This window comes from Oryzias latipes, chromosome 23 (assembly GCF_002234675.1).
Source record: "Oryzias latipes chromosome 23, ASM223467v1".
NCBI lineage: Eukaryota > Metazoa > Chordata > Actinopteri > Beloniformes > Adrianichthyidae > Oryzias > Oryzias latipes.
This window is the reverse complement of record NC_019881.2, coordinates 14,149,366-14,163,666: the sequence shown is the minus strand read 5'-3', so window position 1 is coordinate 14,163,666 and position 14,301 is coordinate 14,149,366. Positions and strand designations below refer to the sequence as shown.

The window sequence follows — 14,301 nt, the reverse complement described above, 5'->3', positions numbered from 1 at the left end:
GTTAAGTATGATTTTTAACTTCAAAAATTGGATTTTGAAGGCGGTTCATAGTTTTTGCGAAGAGTTTATTATTCTCTGTTGACAAACGTATATATATATATATATATATATATATATATATATATATATATATATATTTTTTTTTTTTTTTTTTTTTAACTACAAATATATGACTAAAAGTACTTTATTATCCATACGTTTAAAAAGTTTCCCTGATTAAGATGTTAAATAATGTAAAATTCTTTTTCGGAAGTTTTAGATTTTACTTAATATCCAGAATCTGTAATTGAAAAATGTTTTAATTATCCAAATGAGAGGACCTCAGAAATGAGAAAACACAAAGGTGAGGTGATGGGAAAAAAAAACCCGTGACGCACTCATCTCCTGCTAGGTTGAGCAGCTGAAAGAAGAACTAAGTCAGAGCCAATCAGAGAGGGAGGAGCTAAGGCAGCGAGCCAGTGAGCTTCAGCAGGAGGTGTCTGCAGTAAGAGATGCACCTCTGTGTCTGCTCTCTCTTTCTGTCTTTCCAATGAGCTGATGCCATTCTAGGCCTCTACCTGGAAGAACCCTGTAGCGCGGCGAGCTCAGACAGCAGGAAGCAACCATGACACTCAAAAGTCCACAGAACAAACCACACCTCTTTAGAAAGCTTTATAGCAAAGAAAAAAAGAAAAACTCTTTTTTATGCTAGAAGAGGATAAATAATATTATTATTTCGTTAACACTGTTACTGAATCTTCTTGAGTTTATAAAGCATTCATATAATTTTTGTCTGAGGATTATCCCAAACTCTGGGTTTAAAGCTCGTAATATCTTTACCTTTGGTCTCATTTTTGTTGTTGTTGCTTATAGTGATTTAATATAAAATTTGGAACGAATTGGTCCCTAATAAATGAACTAATCTAATTAATTATAAGAAAGTCAAAAAAAGAACATTTTTTTGTTGTTCTTATAAAATCACATAATCATCTCTGCAGGAACCTGCATAGTGTGTGATCTGTGGCTTTTGACAGTAATTGTTGCTTCGACAGTCTGTGTGGTGCATCTGCAAACTCACTTAAAGAATCCAGCTATGTCCAGCTTTGGTTTGACCTAACTTGCTTCCCTTCTTCTTGCATGAAACTTCTGTAGACTACCGCTATAGATCCGTTTGCTTGTTAAAATTCTGTACTTTTATTTTGAAAAGAGTTTGTGGTTTGGGTCCATTCCTTTAGCTTCATATTTAAAAGAGGTTTTTTTCTATCTACTGTGCAAAAACGAAATTTTTTAAAAGTTTAATTTCTGTCTTGCAAGAAAAATAATCGTATTAATAAACGTTTTTAATAGCAAATAATGTCAGTTTAAGATAACGTGTAACTTGAAAGTTTTTTTCTTAAAATACTAAATCTTAATGAGACCATTTTTTCTACCCCATTGGCAGATTTTTAAATTTTTATTTGTATTTTTAAGAACTTTTTGCTTATTTCTAGGGGGGCTGTTTTGTAGTCGATTGGGCTAAACAAAAGAATGGACTCAAACTTTTCATATAAATTCAATCATAGATTTATAGTAAAGTATTACTGGGCTAATTTTCATGTGTGACTAACCAGCATTTCGGGATGAAAATTATGGTTCAACGTGTAATTTTTAAAAACAGGTTCCATAGAGCTTGCAGACATGTATACACATTCTGGGGACAAGATAAAAAATCTTAAAATAGTTGAGTTTTTGTGTGTGTGTGTGTTTCAGATGGACCAAGCGAAACAAGACTTAGGTCGTAAAGACAGCGAGCTGCTTGCTCTTAGGACCAAACTAGAGACCCTCAACAACCAGTTTTCTGACAGCAAACAGCATGTGGATGTGCTGAAAGAGTCCCTCACTGCCAAGGAGCAGAGAGCTGCTATACTACAGACTGAGGTGACACTTAAAAAATGCCGTGTTCTGTTGATAATTCACTTGTAAATGTTGATAACCCTCATGTGTGCGTGCTCAGGTGGATGCATTGCGTCTTCGTCTGGAGGAAAAAGAAGCTCTCCTCTCTAAAAAGAGTCAGCAGATATCAGAGCTGACAGAGGAGAAAAGCACCCAGCAGGGGGAGATTTCTGATCTCAAAGACATGCTGGACGTCAAGGAGCGCAAAGTTAATGTGCTTCAGAAGAAGGTGAGAAGCCCTTCATTTAGGCATCAGCTTCATCACGGTCAATTTTCCTGTATTTCATTTCTTTTTTTTTACAAGTTTGGAAACCATCATTCTACTACATTTCTATGTAGCTGATGATACATTGATAACAGATTTTTTTAAATAAATTGGTCAAATAAAAAAGCTTGCCAAGGGGTGTCATGCATATTTTAACCACTAGATGGTGGTGTAGGACAGACTTTGAAGCTTAAATGAGAAATCAGAGACAACTGATGAATATGAAACTAAATCTGATTTTATTTATGGATATCTTCATGGTGAAGGTGTCAGTTAAGTGGATAAGTTGAATTGACGCCTTTTGTCTCCTTTAAATCATCTTGATTGAAAAATCTAAAGAGGAAATATAGAGAAGTCTGCTTTAATAACTGCTATTACTGGTTTTTAAATTCAGCAGCAGCTTTTAAATATTGTTTACACTTTAGTACCTTAATGTCCCAATTATTCTTTTAGACTTTTATGTTTTTTGTCAACCTGTTGCATCTTGAAAATTTAAAAGAAGTGCTGAAATGAAGACATACTGTTAAGTAGAAAGGACAAAAAGCATGACAGGAAATGGAAGGAGACAGCCAGAGTGTGTTTAAAATCAGACGCATACTAATGAGTTCCTCTTTTAATAAATGATGACCTTGGCTGTCTTCAAATAGAATACAGTCCAGTGTTGGAGTGGGAAATGCTGCTGCTGCCTCCTTCGTTGAATCTACATTTCTTCATTTACCCCCCCCCTCCCTTTTTTTTTTGGCCTTTACCTCCCAGAGTTTCTCATAATTAGAAATTTCATGAACTTTCTGTCCCCCCCCTAAATGTTATTTCTGTGCTGCTTGAACCATTTGCTTCATCCGCTGCTTAATGAAGACCACAAAGTTGACACAGCGGTATATTCCTTATCGAGATCTGTAATCTACACCTCTCTCCCTCGCCCCATAGTATATTTGTACTTCTATACTTCTTCTCACCGAGGCTTAAACCTCATTCTAACCTTAGCCCTGCTGCTAAAACCTGACTTTCAAAAAAGATTTTGCTTTGGAAATTCTGTCAACACACCCACACTTGGAGAGGACGAGCGAGTCCTTCAGTTATTTTTGCTGAAACAGGGTTTTAACTGAATATTAATTTGAGAAGACGCAAGAGGATGGAGGAGACAGAAGAAAAGGGGTTGGATTAGGATAAGGATAAGGGTTACAGATGGCAAATTTGGGATCGTGATCCTGATTCAACAAGCTCAGGTTTTTTATTGTCATCCTGGAATTTTGTTTAGGCATTTTTTTTTCAAACCTAGTTGAAATTAATGTCTGTGCTTGCTCAAAGAAATGGCAATACGAAGCCAGCAGGAATTGTTTAAAATATAATCAGATAAGGCATTTTTCAGTTTTGTCCACAGTTTTGAATCTCGAGTTTACAGATGTAGCAAAAAAACAGAAGTAAAGACATGAGGTTGAAGGGTTTTTGTTTGCTGGGCCTTCTGAGTTTGCTTTAAACATCTTTTATCAGCAGGGGAAGTAAAGAAGAAAAGCAAAAAAGGAGTTAGTTAAGTGCTTCACCAATTTAAATTCTGCCAACACTTTTGTTTTTGTTTCTATTGACCTTCGTTTTGAGATTTGTGAACCCCAAAGTGACATTAATCAAGTACTCCAGCAGCAGTCCCACATATCCAGGGCCTAAAACCTGACTCTGGCCTCACAGATGACAAATCTCACCACCACGGGGTGAGGTTAATCAGAGACTACCACCAGAATTTGGGTGTGGAGAGCATGGAGTTGCCTGCCCTCAACCCCACTGAACGGTTGTGGGAAGAGCATGGGTGTACTCTTCATGCCAGAGTGACCAACACAACCACGCTGGCTGACTGAAAACAAATGTTGATTGAAGAATGGCCTGCCATGCCCACAGCAGTGTGTGACCAGCAGGCGATGCCAGCATCTTCTGGTTGTCCATGGTTCTGCCTAACGCTGCCCAGCTTCCTGATTGAGATGTTAATAAGCCACTGTGTTGTTTCTTTTCACTAGATAAGTCAACAGAAAAGTAAGTTGTTTTCTGTTAGCAGAAAGGATTTGGTCATTATTTTTAAAGTCCCACTCCAATCATATTTTTGAGCTATTTAAAAAGCATTCCCAGTGGGTTTTTTTTAATCATGTTGATGATTTTTAGCCAAAATCAAAAACGCAGGTCGGCTTTCTGGGACAAATGTTTCTGCAGAGCGGCAGGAGTTCATTAGAAAACCACCTCTTGAGTCTTGCCGGGGAGTAAGCTGGCCTCATTTCCCTCCCCATCACTGAGAGCTCTCTATTTACACGCTCTCCAGCAGATTGTGAGATACACTGATGCTTTTTATCACAAACATTTATGTTCCTCACCAATGTGGCACCATTTGAAAGTTTAAAAAAAATCTTATTAGTGATTTGAAATCAAAATTTATTAACTTTCCAAAATAACAGTCGATAATGTGTTAATAATGTCCTCTATTGGCTGTAAAACGTGGAAATATTAGGAGGTTTTACTGTGCAGAATGTCATCATCTGTAGTTAAACTGCCTGCAACTGACGAGCGCTTGTCCTCTGCAGATTGAAAACCTCCAGGATCAGCTGAGAGATAAAGAGAAGCAATTGAGCGGTCTGAAAGACAGAGTGAAGTCTTTGCAGACGGACACCTCCAACACAGACACCGCACTGGGAACACTGGAGGAGGCTCTGGCCGAGAAGGTACATCCTCTGACCTTACCAGACCACTGAAGCAAAGTGGCACTAATGCAACCTGACAGCAAATCCACCGACCACCCACAAGCTGATCTGACTGACATGTTTGAATTCATCATAACTGTTCAATTATTAAGTATTTACAACTTATATTGGGGAAAAAAAGCTTAATAAGGCCAAATGGCTCAAAACAAAGAAGCCAGAATAAGGTCTGAAAAATAAAATTTATTTCTCTTCATGCAGTTTTTTTAAAGGAACTTGAATGCGATTCTGGGAAAATAACCAGCAACACATCTGCATTTTGTTTTTACACTATTACAGGCGATAATGTTACAAACTAAATCTCCTTTAGGCTTGCCATGCACAATGAAAACTGGGCTTTTAATTGTCCAATGACTAATATTCAGGGTGTAGCAAGGATTTGTGAGTGTTGGCACAATGATGTGACTACTGCTGCATTATAAGCTTTTTCCCCTCCTTTCTTTTTCTTTCTTTAGTTTTCAACCTCTATCAGGCAGACATTTTTTTTCTTATGGAAGCACGTTGCTATATTGTCTAATCCTTTAATGTTTTATTCATAACTATTTAGTTTTTACTATAGATTTGCTTTTTCCAGAACAAAAATAATAAGTAACAGTAAATTTACGTATGAAAGTATGTTTTATTTCAATTTGCACTTCTTTTCACTTCCTTTGATGAAATATTTCTCTATTTTGAATCTGTGCATTTCTGTCGTATATTAAGGAACGAATCATCGAGCGCCTGAAGGAGCAGAGGGAGAAGGAGGAGAGAGAAAAAGGCGACGAGATGGAGTCCAGCAAGAAAGATCTTAAAGAGTTTAGGGAGAAGGTGTCCCAGCTGCAGGCTGACCTCGCCGACCGTGAGGTAAACAGCATCCCTAAAATCCAAATCCACTTTAGAGCTGAAATTCAGGAAAACAGCTGCAAAAAACATGACGGATGTGTGACTGCATAACAAGCCTCAGAGGCCTCTTATAAGTAGAGTCCTTGCACCGAAGGACAATGATGATGAAACCTTTATGTTTCCTTGACAGCAAAACCCAGTGCCCACATTAACAGAAATGATGATCAGAGCTGAACTCCACTTGATGAGAGCTTTTGTTCGTCTGCACAACTAAAGCAGAGAGGGAAAGGCAGAAATGTTTGGAGGTTTTTCTTCGTGTCTGTCTTGCGGATTCTGGACAGCAAAACAGGAAAACCATTTCTAAAATAAAAACCTTTTCGTTTTTAGCTAAAATTTATTTTTGATTAATTTCGTTTCGGCCTGTAAAACTCTCACATTAAAGTGTAGTTACGCACATTTTGTGAGATCGTTTTTGGGCTCTACATCCAAAAAGCGCGGTTCTTGAACGTGCATTGAAAGTTAAACTAGTTGAACTTTAACCAATCAGGGACTCGGATTTGGTAGTGACATATGGATGACATCCTCTTTAATTTATATGGGGGGCAACAGTTTGAAAATTGATCATGAAGGAGAAATTATAAATAAGCCTGGCGCAAGGCAAGCGAGATTGGTTTCGACATTTTGCACCAAGCTTCTTTTAACTGTAGCAAACAGTAGAAAAAGAAAAAGAAGAAGAAGTCCCTCCTTGCTTGTCCAGTGTGGACACCATGGGCTAAATACATGTTCAAGAACCCACATTTAATGTGTTTTTCACATTTAATGTGTTTTTTTTTTAATGTGTTTTTCACACCGGGAATGTACGTCACATTCCCGGTGTGAACAAAGCATTTCAGGTCTATATCACAGTTAATTTTCTGTGTTTTATCACTCCAGAAAACAATAGAACAATTTCTGAAAAAAAGTATTACTGAAGTTGTTGTAGCATTTTTAAATTGTTTGTTTGGGATTGTATGGGGTTAGATTATTGCAGAATGTTAAAACTTAAAAAGGTCACATTATAATAAAAAAAAATAATACCAGAAAATATACATTCTTTTCCTTAATGTTATGCCCTGTTGGGGTTTTAAAATGCCAATAAATGTGCAAACCAAAATATGAACGGAGTCAGCAACAAGGTTCCCCTGACCAAAGCCCAGTCAAACACGATTATCTGTAGTCTGAAGGTGGTACGGCCAGTCAAGGGTAAAATTACACGTCTGAGCATCTCTGGCTCTGGTTCTGCTGGTTTCTGTTTCACTGCCTCCACCAAAAGAGGAAAAGACAAGAAAAGAAAGGGAGCCAGGGAAAGGCTTCATGGATGGCAGGGTTGAGCCTGGGAGTGAGAAGAGAGACAGGTCATGGGAAAATACAAAAGCTGAAACGTACAGTCAGTCATGCATCTCAGGAAAACGATCCTAAAGACAGAATTCGGTAGCAAAATGCTCTTATATGTTGTTTCTGCTATAAACTATGGTGTTTTCCCCCCTCCAGCCTGAATATTTTAACTTTATGTAATAAAAGTGATCAAAAATCACTTATTTGATAAATATAGTTTATAGTAAAGCATAATTATCATAATTTTGTAGGTTTTTGGGGGGGAAATGATGCTGATCCCTTCTGACAAGAGGCAAAAACAACCTGGACAAGTGATCAAAATAACTATGCATTCCAGCACCTGGTTAATTTTCAATGAACTATTATCCCATGATGCTTCATTCTTAAAGAAAGCCTATAAAAGCAAAAAGCTAATTATAATTCTACACAGAAAGTCCCCAGAAGGCTCCGAGTGAGCCAGAAACCTTTTCTTTCTTTCGTGAAATGACAGTGCTTATCGCTGCTGCACCACAGCCCTCCACTCAGCTCAGCAAACAGATAAAACTGCAAGATATTTACATGCTGTATTTCTAATTTTATTGCTTTAGTCTAAAAAACCCTTAAGCAGGAGCCACACATACATGCTGAATGGAAGAAGGTTGACATGCATGGAAAATGGAGACTGGCACTGATAGATAACTCGTTTGATCATGAGCCACTTTCTACCGAAGCATTCCAAAATGTTTTGGTTTTATTCATGATTAATAGGAATAGACAACCTTATAAATTTGTTGGGATTTCTCAGAAAAAATTAAGAAATTGTGTCAAATGATTGGGTCTCAGTTGCATGCTTTTCCCTCTGGTTTAGGCACTGGTGCTGGATCTGAAAGAAAAAGCTTCCTCTCTGGCGTCGTCAATGCTCAAGAAAGACAGCAGGCTGAAAAGTCTGGAGATAGGCCTGGAGCAGAAGAAAGAGGAGTGCAACAAACTGGAGAACCAACTCAAGAAGGTTCGCAGAAGATATCAGGAATTGAAGCTAAGAATTATTCATGAAGTCACGCAGGCTTACAAATTTTATTCTCTCGGTAAGAAAGGAGCTTGAAATGTTTGGCAGCTGTCTTAAGTTAAAGTTTAGAGAGAAACACGTCTTTTTCTCCCCTCACTTGTTTTGCCTTAATTGTTTTCTGAGAAGAGGGGAGAGAGATGTGTTTAAGTGCAGTCGAACATCACATGTTCTCCCACACAGCGGCAGAGCAGAATGTGGCGTGTGTGTGACAGCCTGCTGACAGCCGTACAGTCATTTTCACACACTGGAGAAGATGGCGTTGTGTGTGCGTGTGTGTGCATATGTGTGAATCTATGTGACAAAGAGAAGAAAGATTGTGTATGAAGGTGCCAATACATCTCTACAATGTGTTCCTCATCAGATTAAATTCTTCAGACTTTAAAGAACTTACACCAATTAAAATCATGTTTTATGTGTTTTTAACATATTCTTGTTGCTTTTTTTCTGATGATGGATGACATATATAAGATTCAAATTGCATTTCTGAGTATTTCTTTATTTAAATTGTCGTTGGAAAAGCATGTAGCTGCGTAGTAGGTGCTCCCTGCTCTGTTCCATTCTAATGGATCCACTTGCAGACGACTAGATCCATGAACATCTTTGTTTTCCTGGTCCAAGCTGGAATCTGGATCAAAACTGTACGGCTGGATAGCTCCAATACTGCTCACCATTTTTGTTGCACCGGGTATGTTAGGTTGGGGTTGTAAGAGGCTGAAGCGCGTAAACCAAAGTGACCGTGGGAAATGAGCGGAGGGCATACTTAAGTCCCGCCCAAAGTTCAGAGGCAAATTTCTGATGAACTCCTGCAGAAACTCTGTAAAGAAAATGACAGGTTTTTGATTTTGGCTAAAAACAGCATAATCATAATTAAAAGAGCAGTGGGAATGCTTTGAAAATGGATCAAGAGATGATCAGAGTGGGACTTACTTCCTTGTTATAGTGTATTCTTCTTTTCTTTGTCTTTCCTTTGGTTTTTTTCCCCGTCCTGCTTTATTTTCTTATATCATGGGGCACCGAAACATTTTTTTCTCCCCATAAAAAGCTGTAAAACATCCAAAACTAATATAGTTTATTTATTATAGAACCAAGGCGCACACATACACACACACGCAGACTCTTTCTGTCCCAAGAGCAACATTAGCTTCTGGGAAATGCACACAGCTGTTCTAACCTCGAAGCTGGTTATAACCTGTTTTATTTGTCTTGTTTTATTCCGCCTTTAGTTTTTTTCCTTTCGCCCGTTTTCCATATTTTCGCTGAAGCTAGGCATAGCAGAGGAAAACACAAAAACCGCTGCAACGTGGTTTCATTTGCTATCCGTACGTGTCTGTCGGTGAGCTGTAGCTGCAGTGCGAGACTCTCCACCAAAATAAATGCATGGTGTGTGTGAACTCAACCAGAAGAAGCTGTCATTGAGCCTGACTAAGATGCTTCATCTCTAGCTAGTTTAAATAAATTGCAAACATATAGGCGACACACCCATCTTCCAGGATGACCGCAAAATTATTAAAGCAGAGACTGACTGCCTTTATGATCTTTAGTACTGGAAAATGTCACGCCAAAGATGGCAGTCTTGTGTGTAAAAAACACAACTAGGAAACACATTTAATAAATCAATTTTTGGACTTCTTCAAGCTCGTAGTATTTGCATTTTCAAAGTGAAAACACATCGAAAAATACATAAAAGAGCCCGAGGCCAATGAAAAATGACCAGCAATCTGTAAAACAACGTTTCAAAGAAGAAGCACAAGCAATTTTATGTGTCAAAATTTGGCATAAAGGAACATAAAGCCTCGAATTGGGTTTCTAGACGACCATTTGTAGCTATATACTACATTAGACCTACAACCATATGTCACTTCCATCAAATTCACCCTGCCCTTCTTCAGCTTATTTGTTGTTACTGGCACGTCCATTCTGGTTTGATGAAGTTGTGGTCACACTGTTTTGAAAGCGAGCACTTGGTTTATTTTGTTTCAAATTAATATATGTTCCAGGCCCAGAGCGCAGCAGCAGAGTCCCGGGCCAACGCTGAACTCTCTGAACGCATCACCTGCCTGGAGCAGGAAGTGACCCGGTACAAAGAGGATGCTGGGAAGGCCCAGTGCGAAGTGGAAAGACTTCTGGAGATCCTTCGGGAGATGGAGAATGAGAAGAACGACAAGGAGAAAAAGATTCATGAGTTGGAGAGGTGAGAGTGAAGGGGATAAGTTGAAAAAAACAGTCATACACGCTTTTGCCTATTATATTCATCTGAAACTCTAAAGCAAAGGTGTTTAATCTTATTCCTGGAGGGATGATGTCCCTCTTTTTTATTTATCTATGCCCTTGCTGCTTCTTTGTGGTAGAAAACACCTGATTCCGGTTATCAGCAGCAGACAGAGCAGGGATATCTAAAAAACAAGCAGGACATCAGCCCACAAGGCCTACAGATGAACTCTCTTCTGCTAAAAATGCTGTTTTGGTGCAAATAACACATCTTACATTCCACTTCATGATCGTCTGTGCAGTTTTAAGCAGTATTGTATTTTTCATAGTGCCAGAAATCTTATTAGCCCCTCTCATTTCCCCTCTTTCTTCCACTTTTCTCCAACCCTTTTCTACTATTTGTCCTTCATCCCATTACATGTGTGCACAAACAAACATTCGTGTGGCTCGGCATTTGTGTGCGTTCGATCATTCTCACACCTTAGAAATCCCTCCGCCCCTCATCTGTGGCGTTCTCAGCAATCAGGAAAACAAGCCCCTCCTACTGCTGGCTCACAGCAGCCAATGGGGGGGCTGGTGTGGGACTACCTGGGCACGTGAGTGGCTGGTGGCCACCAGGCTGACTGCTGCACGCAGAACTCACCTTGCTTGTTGCAGGACAGGATATGACAGCACAGCCGTAACAGTTACCATGTGGAAAAGCTTATTGAACAATGAAATGTGTTACGGGTGGACCTGAGGGAAACCTTTATGGTTATGGCTGCACGGACATAAAATCTTACATCAATTGAGACTTAAACTCCCACAAATGTAGTTTTTTTTTAATTTAAGATCTAAAAAGACACATTTAGATGACTTTTCTTGGTTGTCTCTAATGTACCAGCCTTTTCCACATGGGACACTGCAGTGTGCTAATAATCACCATCAAAGAGTTGCAGGATTGGCTCAGCACTTACCATGCTTCTTTGTTATGACGTATACAGTCATTTGTTTTCTCTCTCAAGATCAGAAATTGGATTCATTTGAACTTTTATAATTTCTCAAACATGATCAGGAGTTTCAGCCGTCTCCTATTGCAGCATGACAAGCCAAAGTGCTCCCAAAAGTTTGTCAAATGAGGCACAGTCTGGCACAACTCCTGCTGTACTGCCTGAAAGTCTTCGGGCCTCTGTTCCTGTCAATGATGTAACTCTTTCATTTGGTGGCTCTGTTTTCTCGCTTCACTTTTGCTTTATTTTTCAGCTGACTTGCAGAGTTTAACACACTTTTCCCCCCTTTCACGTTAGGAATTTGGACAGTTCACTAATCTTATTTATGTTCTCCACTATTCTTACTTTCTTTGTACAATTTAGTATCAATATCAACTTTTTTGTTATCAATTCTTTGTCTTTTCATTTGTTTTTTGTGCATGCTCCTCCTTTACTATTGTTTGTCTGTGTTAAATTACCTAAACTAAAGAGAAATCAAGACTCTTTAATATTTAAAATTACAATTACTGTGAAAATGATTTAAACAGGCATATTTTCTCTTTTACTTTTAACAAAAAACTTGGCTAAAAAGAGACCCAAATGCAAAGTTTGCTACATAAGTCAAAGCCTTTACTGTCTTTCACATTTTTAAAAGCCTTCACATAATTATTTATTTACCAACTTGAATATTTTAAACCTATAAGCAAAAATCCTTTTGACATTTTATCCAAAAAAAACGATTTCAACCAGTATTTTTGTCAACTTTTAGCCTCAACTTGAATCTAACAGACTTTTAAATGGAAAATCCTTCACTTGTTGAAAACACTATGCTTTTTTAAGAGACCTAGTCATTTGCTACAATTGAGCAGTGGGGATAATAGGAACAAAAAGGATCATTTCTAGGTTATGGAGATTCTTTTTAGGGGGAGCCGCTCTCTTTCCACTCTGCTGTAAATCCAGCTGTAATGGGACAAATGTATTTATTTCAATAACCAGGATGGTAATTGGAGCAGACTGAGTGACTTCACACTGAGGAGAAATGGAGCTGAAAATATGCCCTGATGGCCAAAATAAAGGATTTGGATGGAAGAGTGGAAAACAGTGAGAGGAAGCAAGAGGAGGGTGGAGGAGGAAGAAAAACAAGGAGGAAGACGGAGAGGATTAAAATAAGGAAAAAATTAGAAATTAGAGAATTTTATTAATATTTTTTTTTTATGTTGGACAGTTTGCATCTGGCACTCTGTCATTAGCGTGTGCTGGGCTGTGCCAGTTTAAACATATTAAACACTGCTGGAAACTGTGGGATATTGGTAAATGATTTTTCTTTCAATTTTATGTCTTGATGAATGCCCATAATTCTCTTTTAAGTCTGCTGACTTTGTACTGAGGTCATAACCACTATGAAGATCATTCTTAGTGAGCACGCTCAGATCTCACACTTTCAGTAACTGCTCACTTGTTCTACACCTCACAAAGTAGGCCTCTCACTAAACAGTAAATTCTTAAAGACCCACTCCTATAAAAATCCTGTTTGGTGTTTTGTGACATGTTCTTGTTGAATTCTTCTGATGAAAGAGAACAAAGAAAATTAAGATTAAAATAGCATTTATGAGTATTTCTTTATTCAAATCATCATGAATCAGGAATCATTTGGAAAAAGAGCTTATTTGTAATGTAGCTTCACCGCTACATTCTGATGCATCAGTTGTACGCATGTCTTCATTTTTCCCGTTCGAGCCGGCATCTGACTTCAAACTGTACAGTTGGATGGCTCTGATATTGCTCGCCATTTTTGTTTCACCTAATGTTAGGTTGGGGATATGAGGGGCTGCAAACTAGCAGGAGAGCATGCAAACTGATGGGTGGCGGGAAGGGGGGTGGGGCTGCTCTGCGGTAATGGTACCGCCCACAACTCAGAGGGGAATTTCTAATGAACTACTGCCGCTCTGCAGAAGCTATGTCCTAGAAAGCAGAAGCAGTTTTTTCATTTAGCCTAAAAATGGCATAATCGAAATTAAAAAAAACAAAACACTGGAAATCAAAACATGATGGACGTGGATTGTTAAAACCCAAAAAGTGTGCCTGCCTGTCGGTCTGTTTGCCTGTTCACACCCGTCTACTTTTTCGTTTTTCCTAATTATGCTTCTCAGTCAGTTTCTTTTTCTTTTTTGGTTCTTTGAAGATTGATCTAGCTATCTAACACGCCACTCTGCTCTTCTTTCCAACCTCACCTTTCCCTCCCTCTTTCTCTGTCTTCTTTTATCTTTACGATGCAACATTGTTCGCTACTCTACTCAGTTTCGCCTCAAGGTTAGTACTGCATGCCTATTTTTCTTCCTATGCCGCACTCTTCCCGTTTCTCATCTTTCTCCTTCATTGTCGTGCCGCGTGTCCTTGCATCGAGACACTCAAACTTTCCTTCTAATAATTTTCATCAAGCTCATCTATTCTCCAAAGGAAATGTATTTGACTTTTACTTCACCTTCCCTGTGAGGAGGAGGAGGAAAATAATGCATCTTTCCTTCACTCTACATAACAAATCACCTCCCTGTTCTTGGTACTGTGCTAACACTTGAGCCCTGACGTCAGCACTTATTAATATCTTTTCCAATACAAGGCTGCTTCAGAAAACGAGCCAAGCACAAACGGAATGCCAGCTTTACCCTGACAGCTATAAAAGCCTTTCTGAAAGATCTTCATGCTTCTGCTTTATTTATAGAAACATTTTTTATAATATAAAAAAATACATATAAGCATTTAAGACTCATCGTTATCTTTTTGGACAAATTTTAATAAAGAGGTTTATATTTAAAAAAACCTAAGGGGTTAATAGTCTTCCAAAGTCTGAAAAAGATGTTATTCAAGATAAAGTATTTACATCATAGAAGTATGTAGTATGTGTTTAAACAAACCATGTTTTTATCCATGTGCAATTAAATAGAGGATTTAAGGAGTTTACATAAACAAGAAGTG

General features: G+C 38.4%; 1 protein-coding gene across 13 annotated transcripts in view; it reads left to right on the top strand.

The window, feature by feature from the left end:
• LOC101162174 (ELKS/Rab6-interacting/CAST family member 1) overlaps positions 1–14,301 on the top strand; it is a 123,194-nt gene that overhangs the window by 32,873 nt on the left and 76,020 nt on the right. For 4 of the 13 annotated variants that reach the window (XR_002293071.2, XM_020714177.2, XM_020714176.2 and 1 more), the window contains 9 exons: positions 392–484; positions 1,729–1,896; positions 1,973–2,140; positions 4,738–4,875; positions 5,614–5,754; positions 7,955–8,095; positions 10,150–10,343; positions 10,846–10,956; positions 13,627–13,638. Coding sequence is in view for 10 of the 13 variants with exons in the window: in XM_020714177.2 (XP_020569836.1) it covers positions 392–484; positions 1,729–1,896; positions 1,973–2,140; positions 4,738–4,875; positions 5,614–5,754; positions 7,955–8,095; positions 10,150–10,343; positions 10,846–10,956; positions 13,627–13,638 (1,166 nt within the window). In the remaining 3 variants the exon portion in view is untranslated. The remainder of the gene's footprint in view (positions 1–391; positions 485–1,728; positions 1,897–1,972; positions 2,141–4,737; positions 4,876–5,613; positions 5,755–7,954; positions 8,096–10,149; positions 10,344–10,845; positions 10,957–13,626; positions 13,639–14,301) is intronic. The other 9 variants (XR_002293073.2, XM_020714178.2, XR_002293072.2 and 6 more) reach the window with 7 other exon arrangements.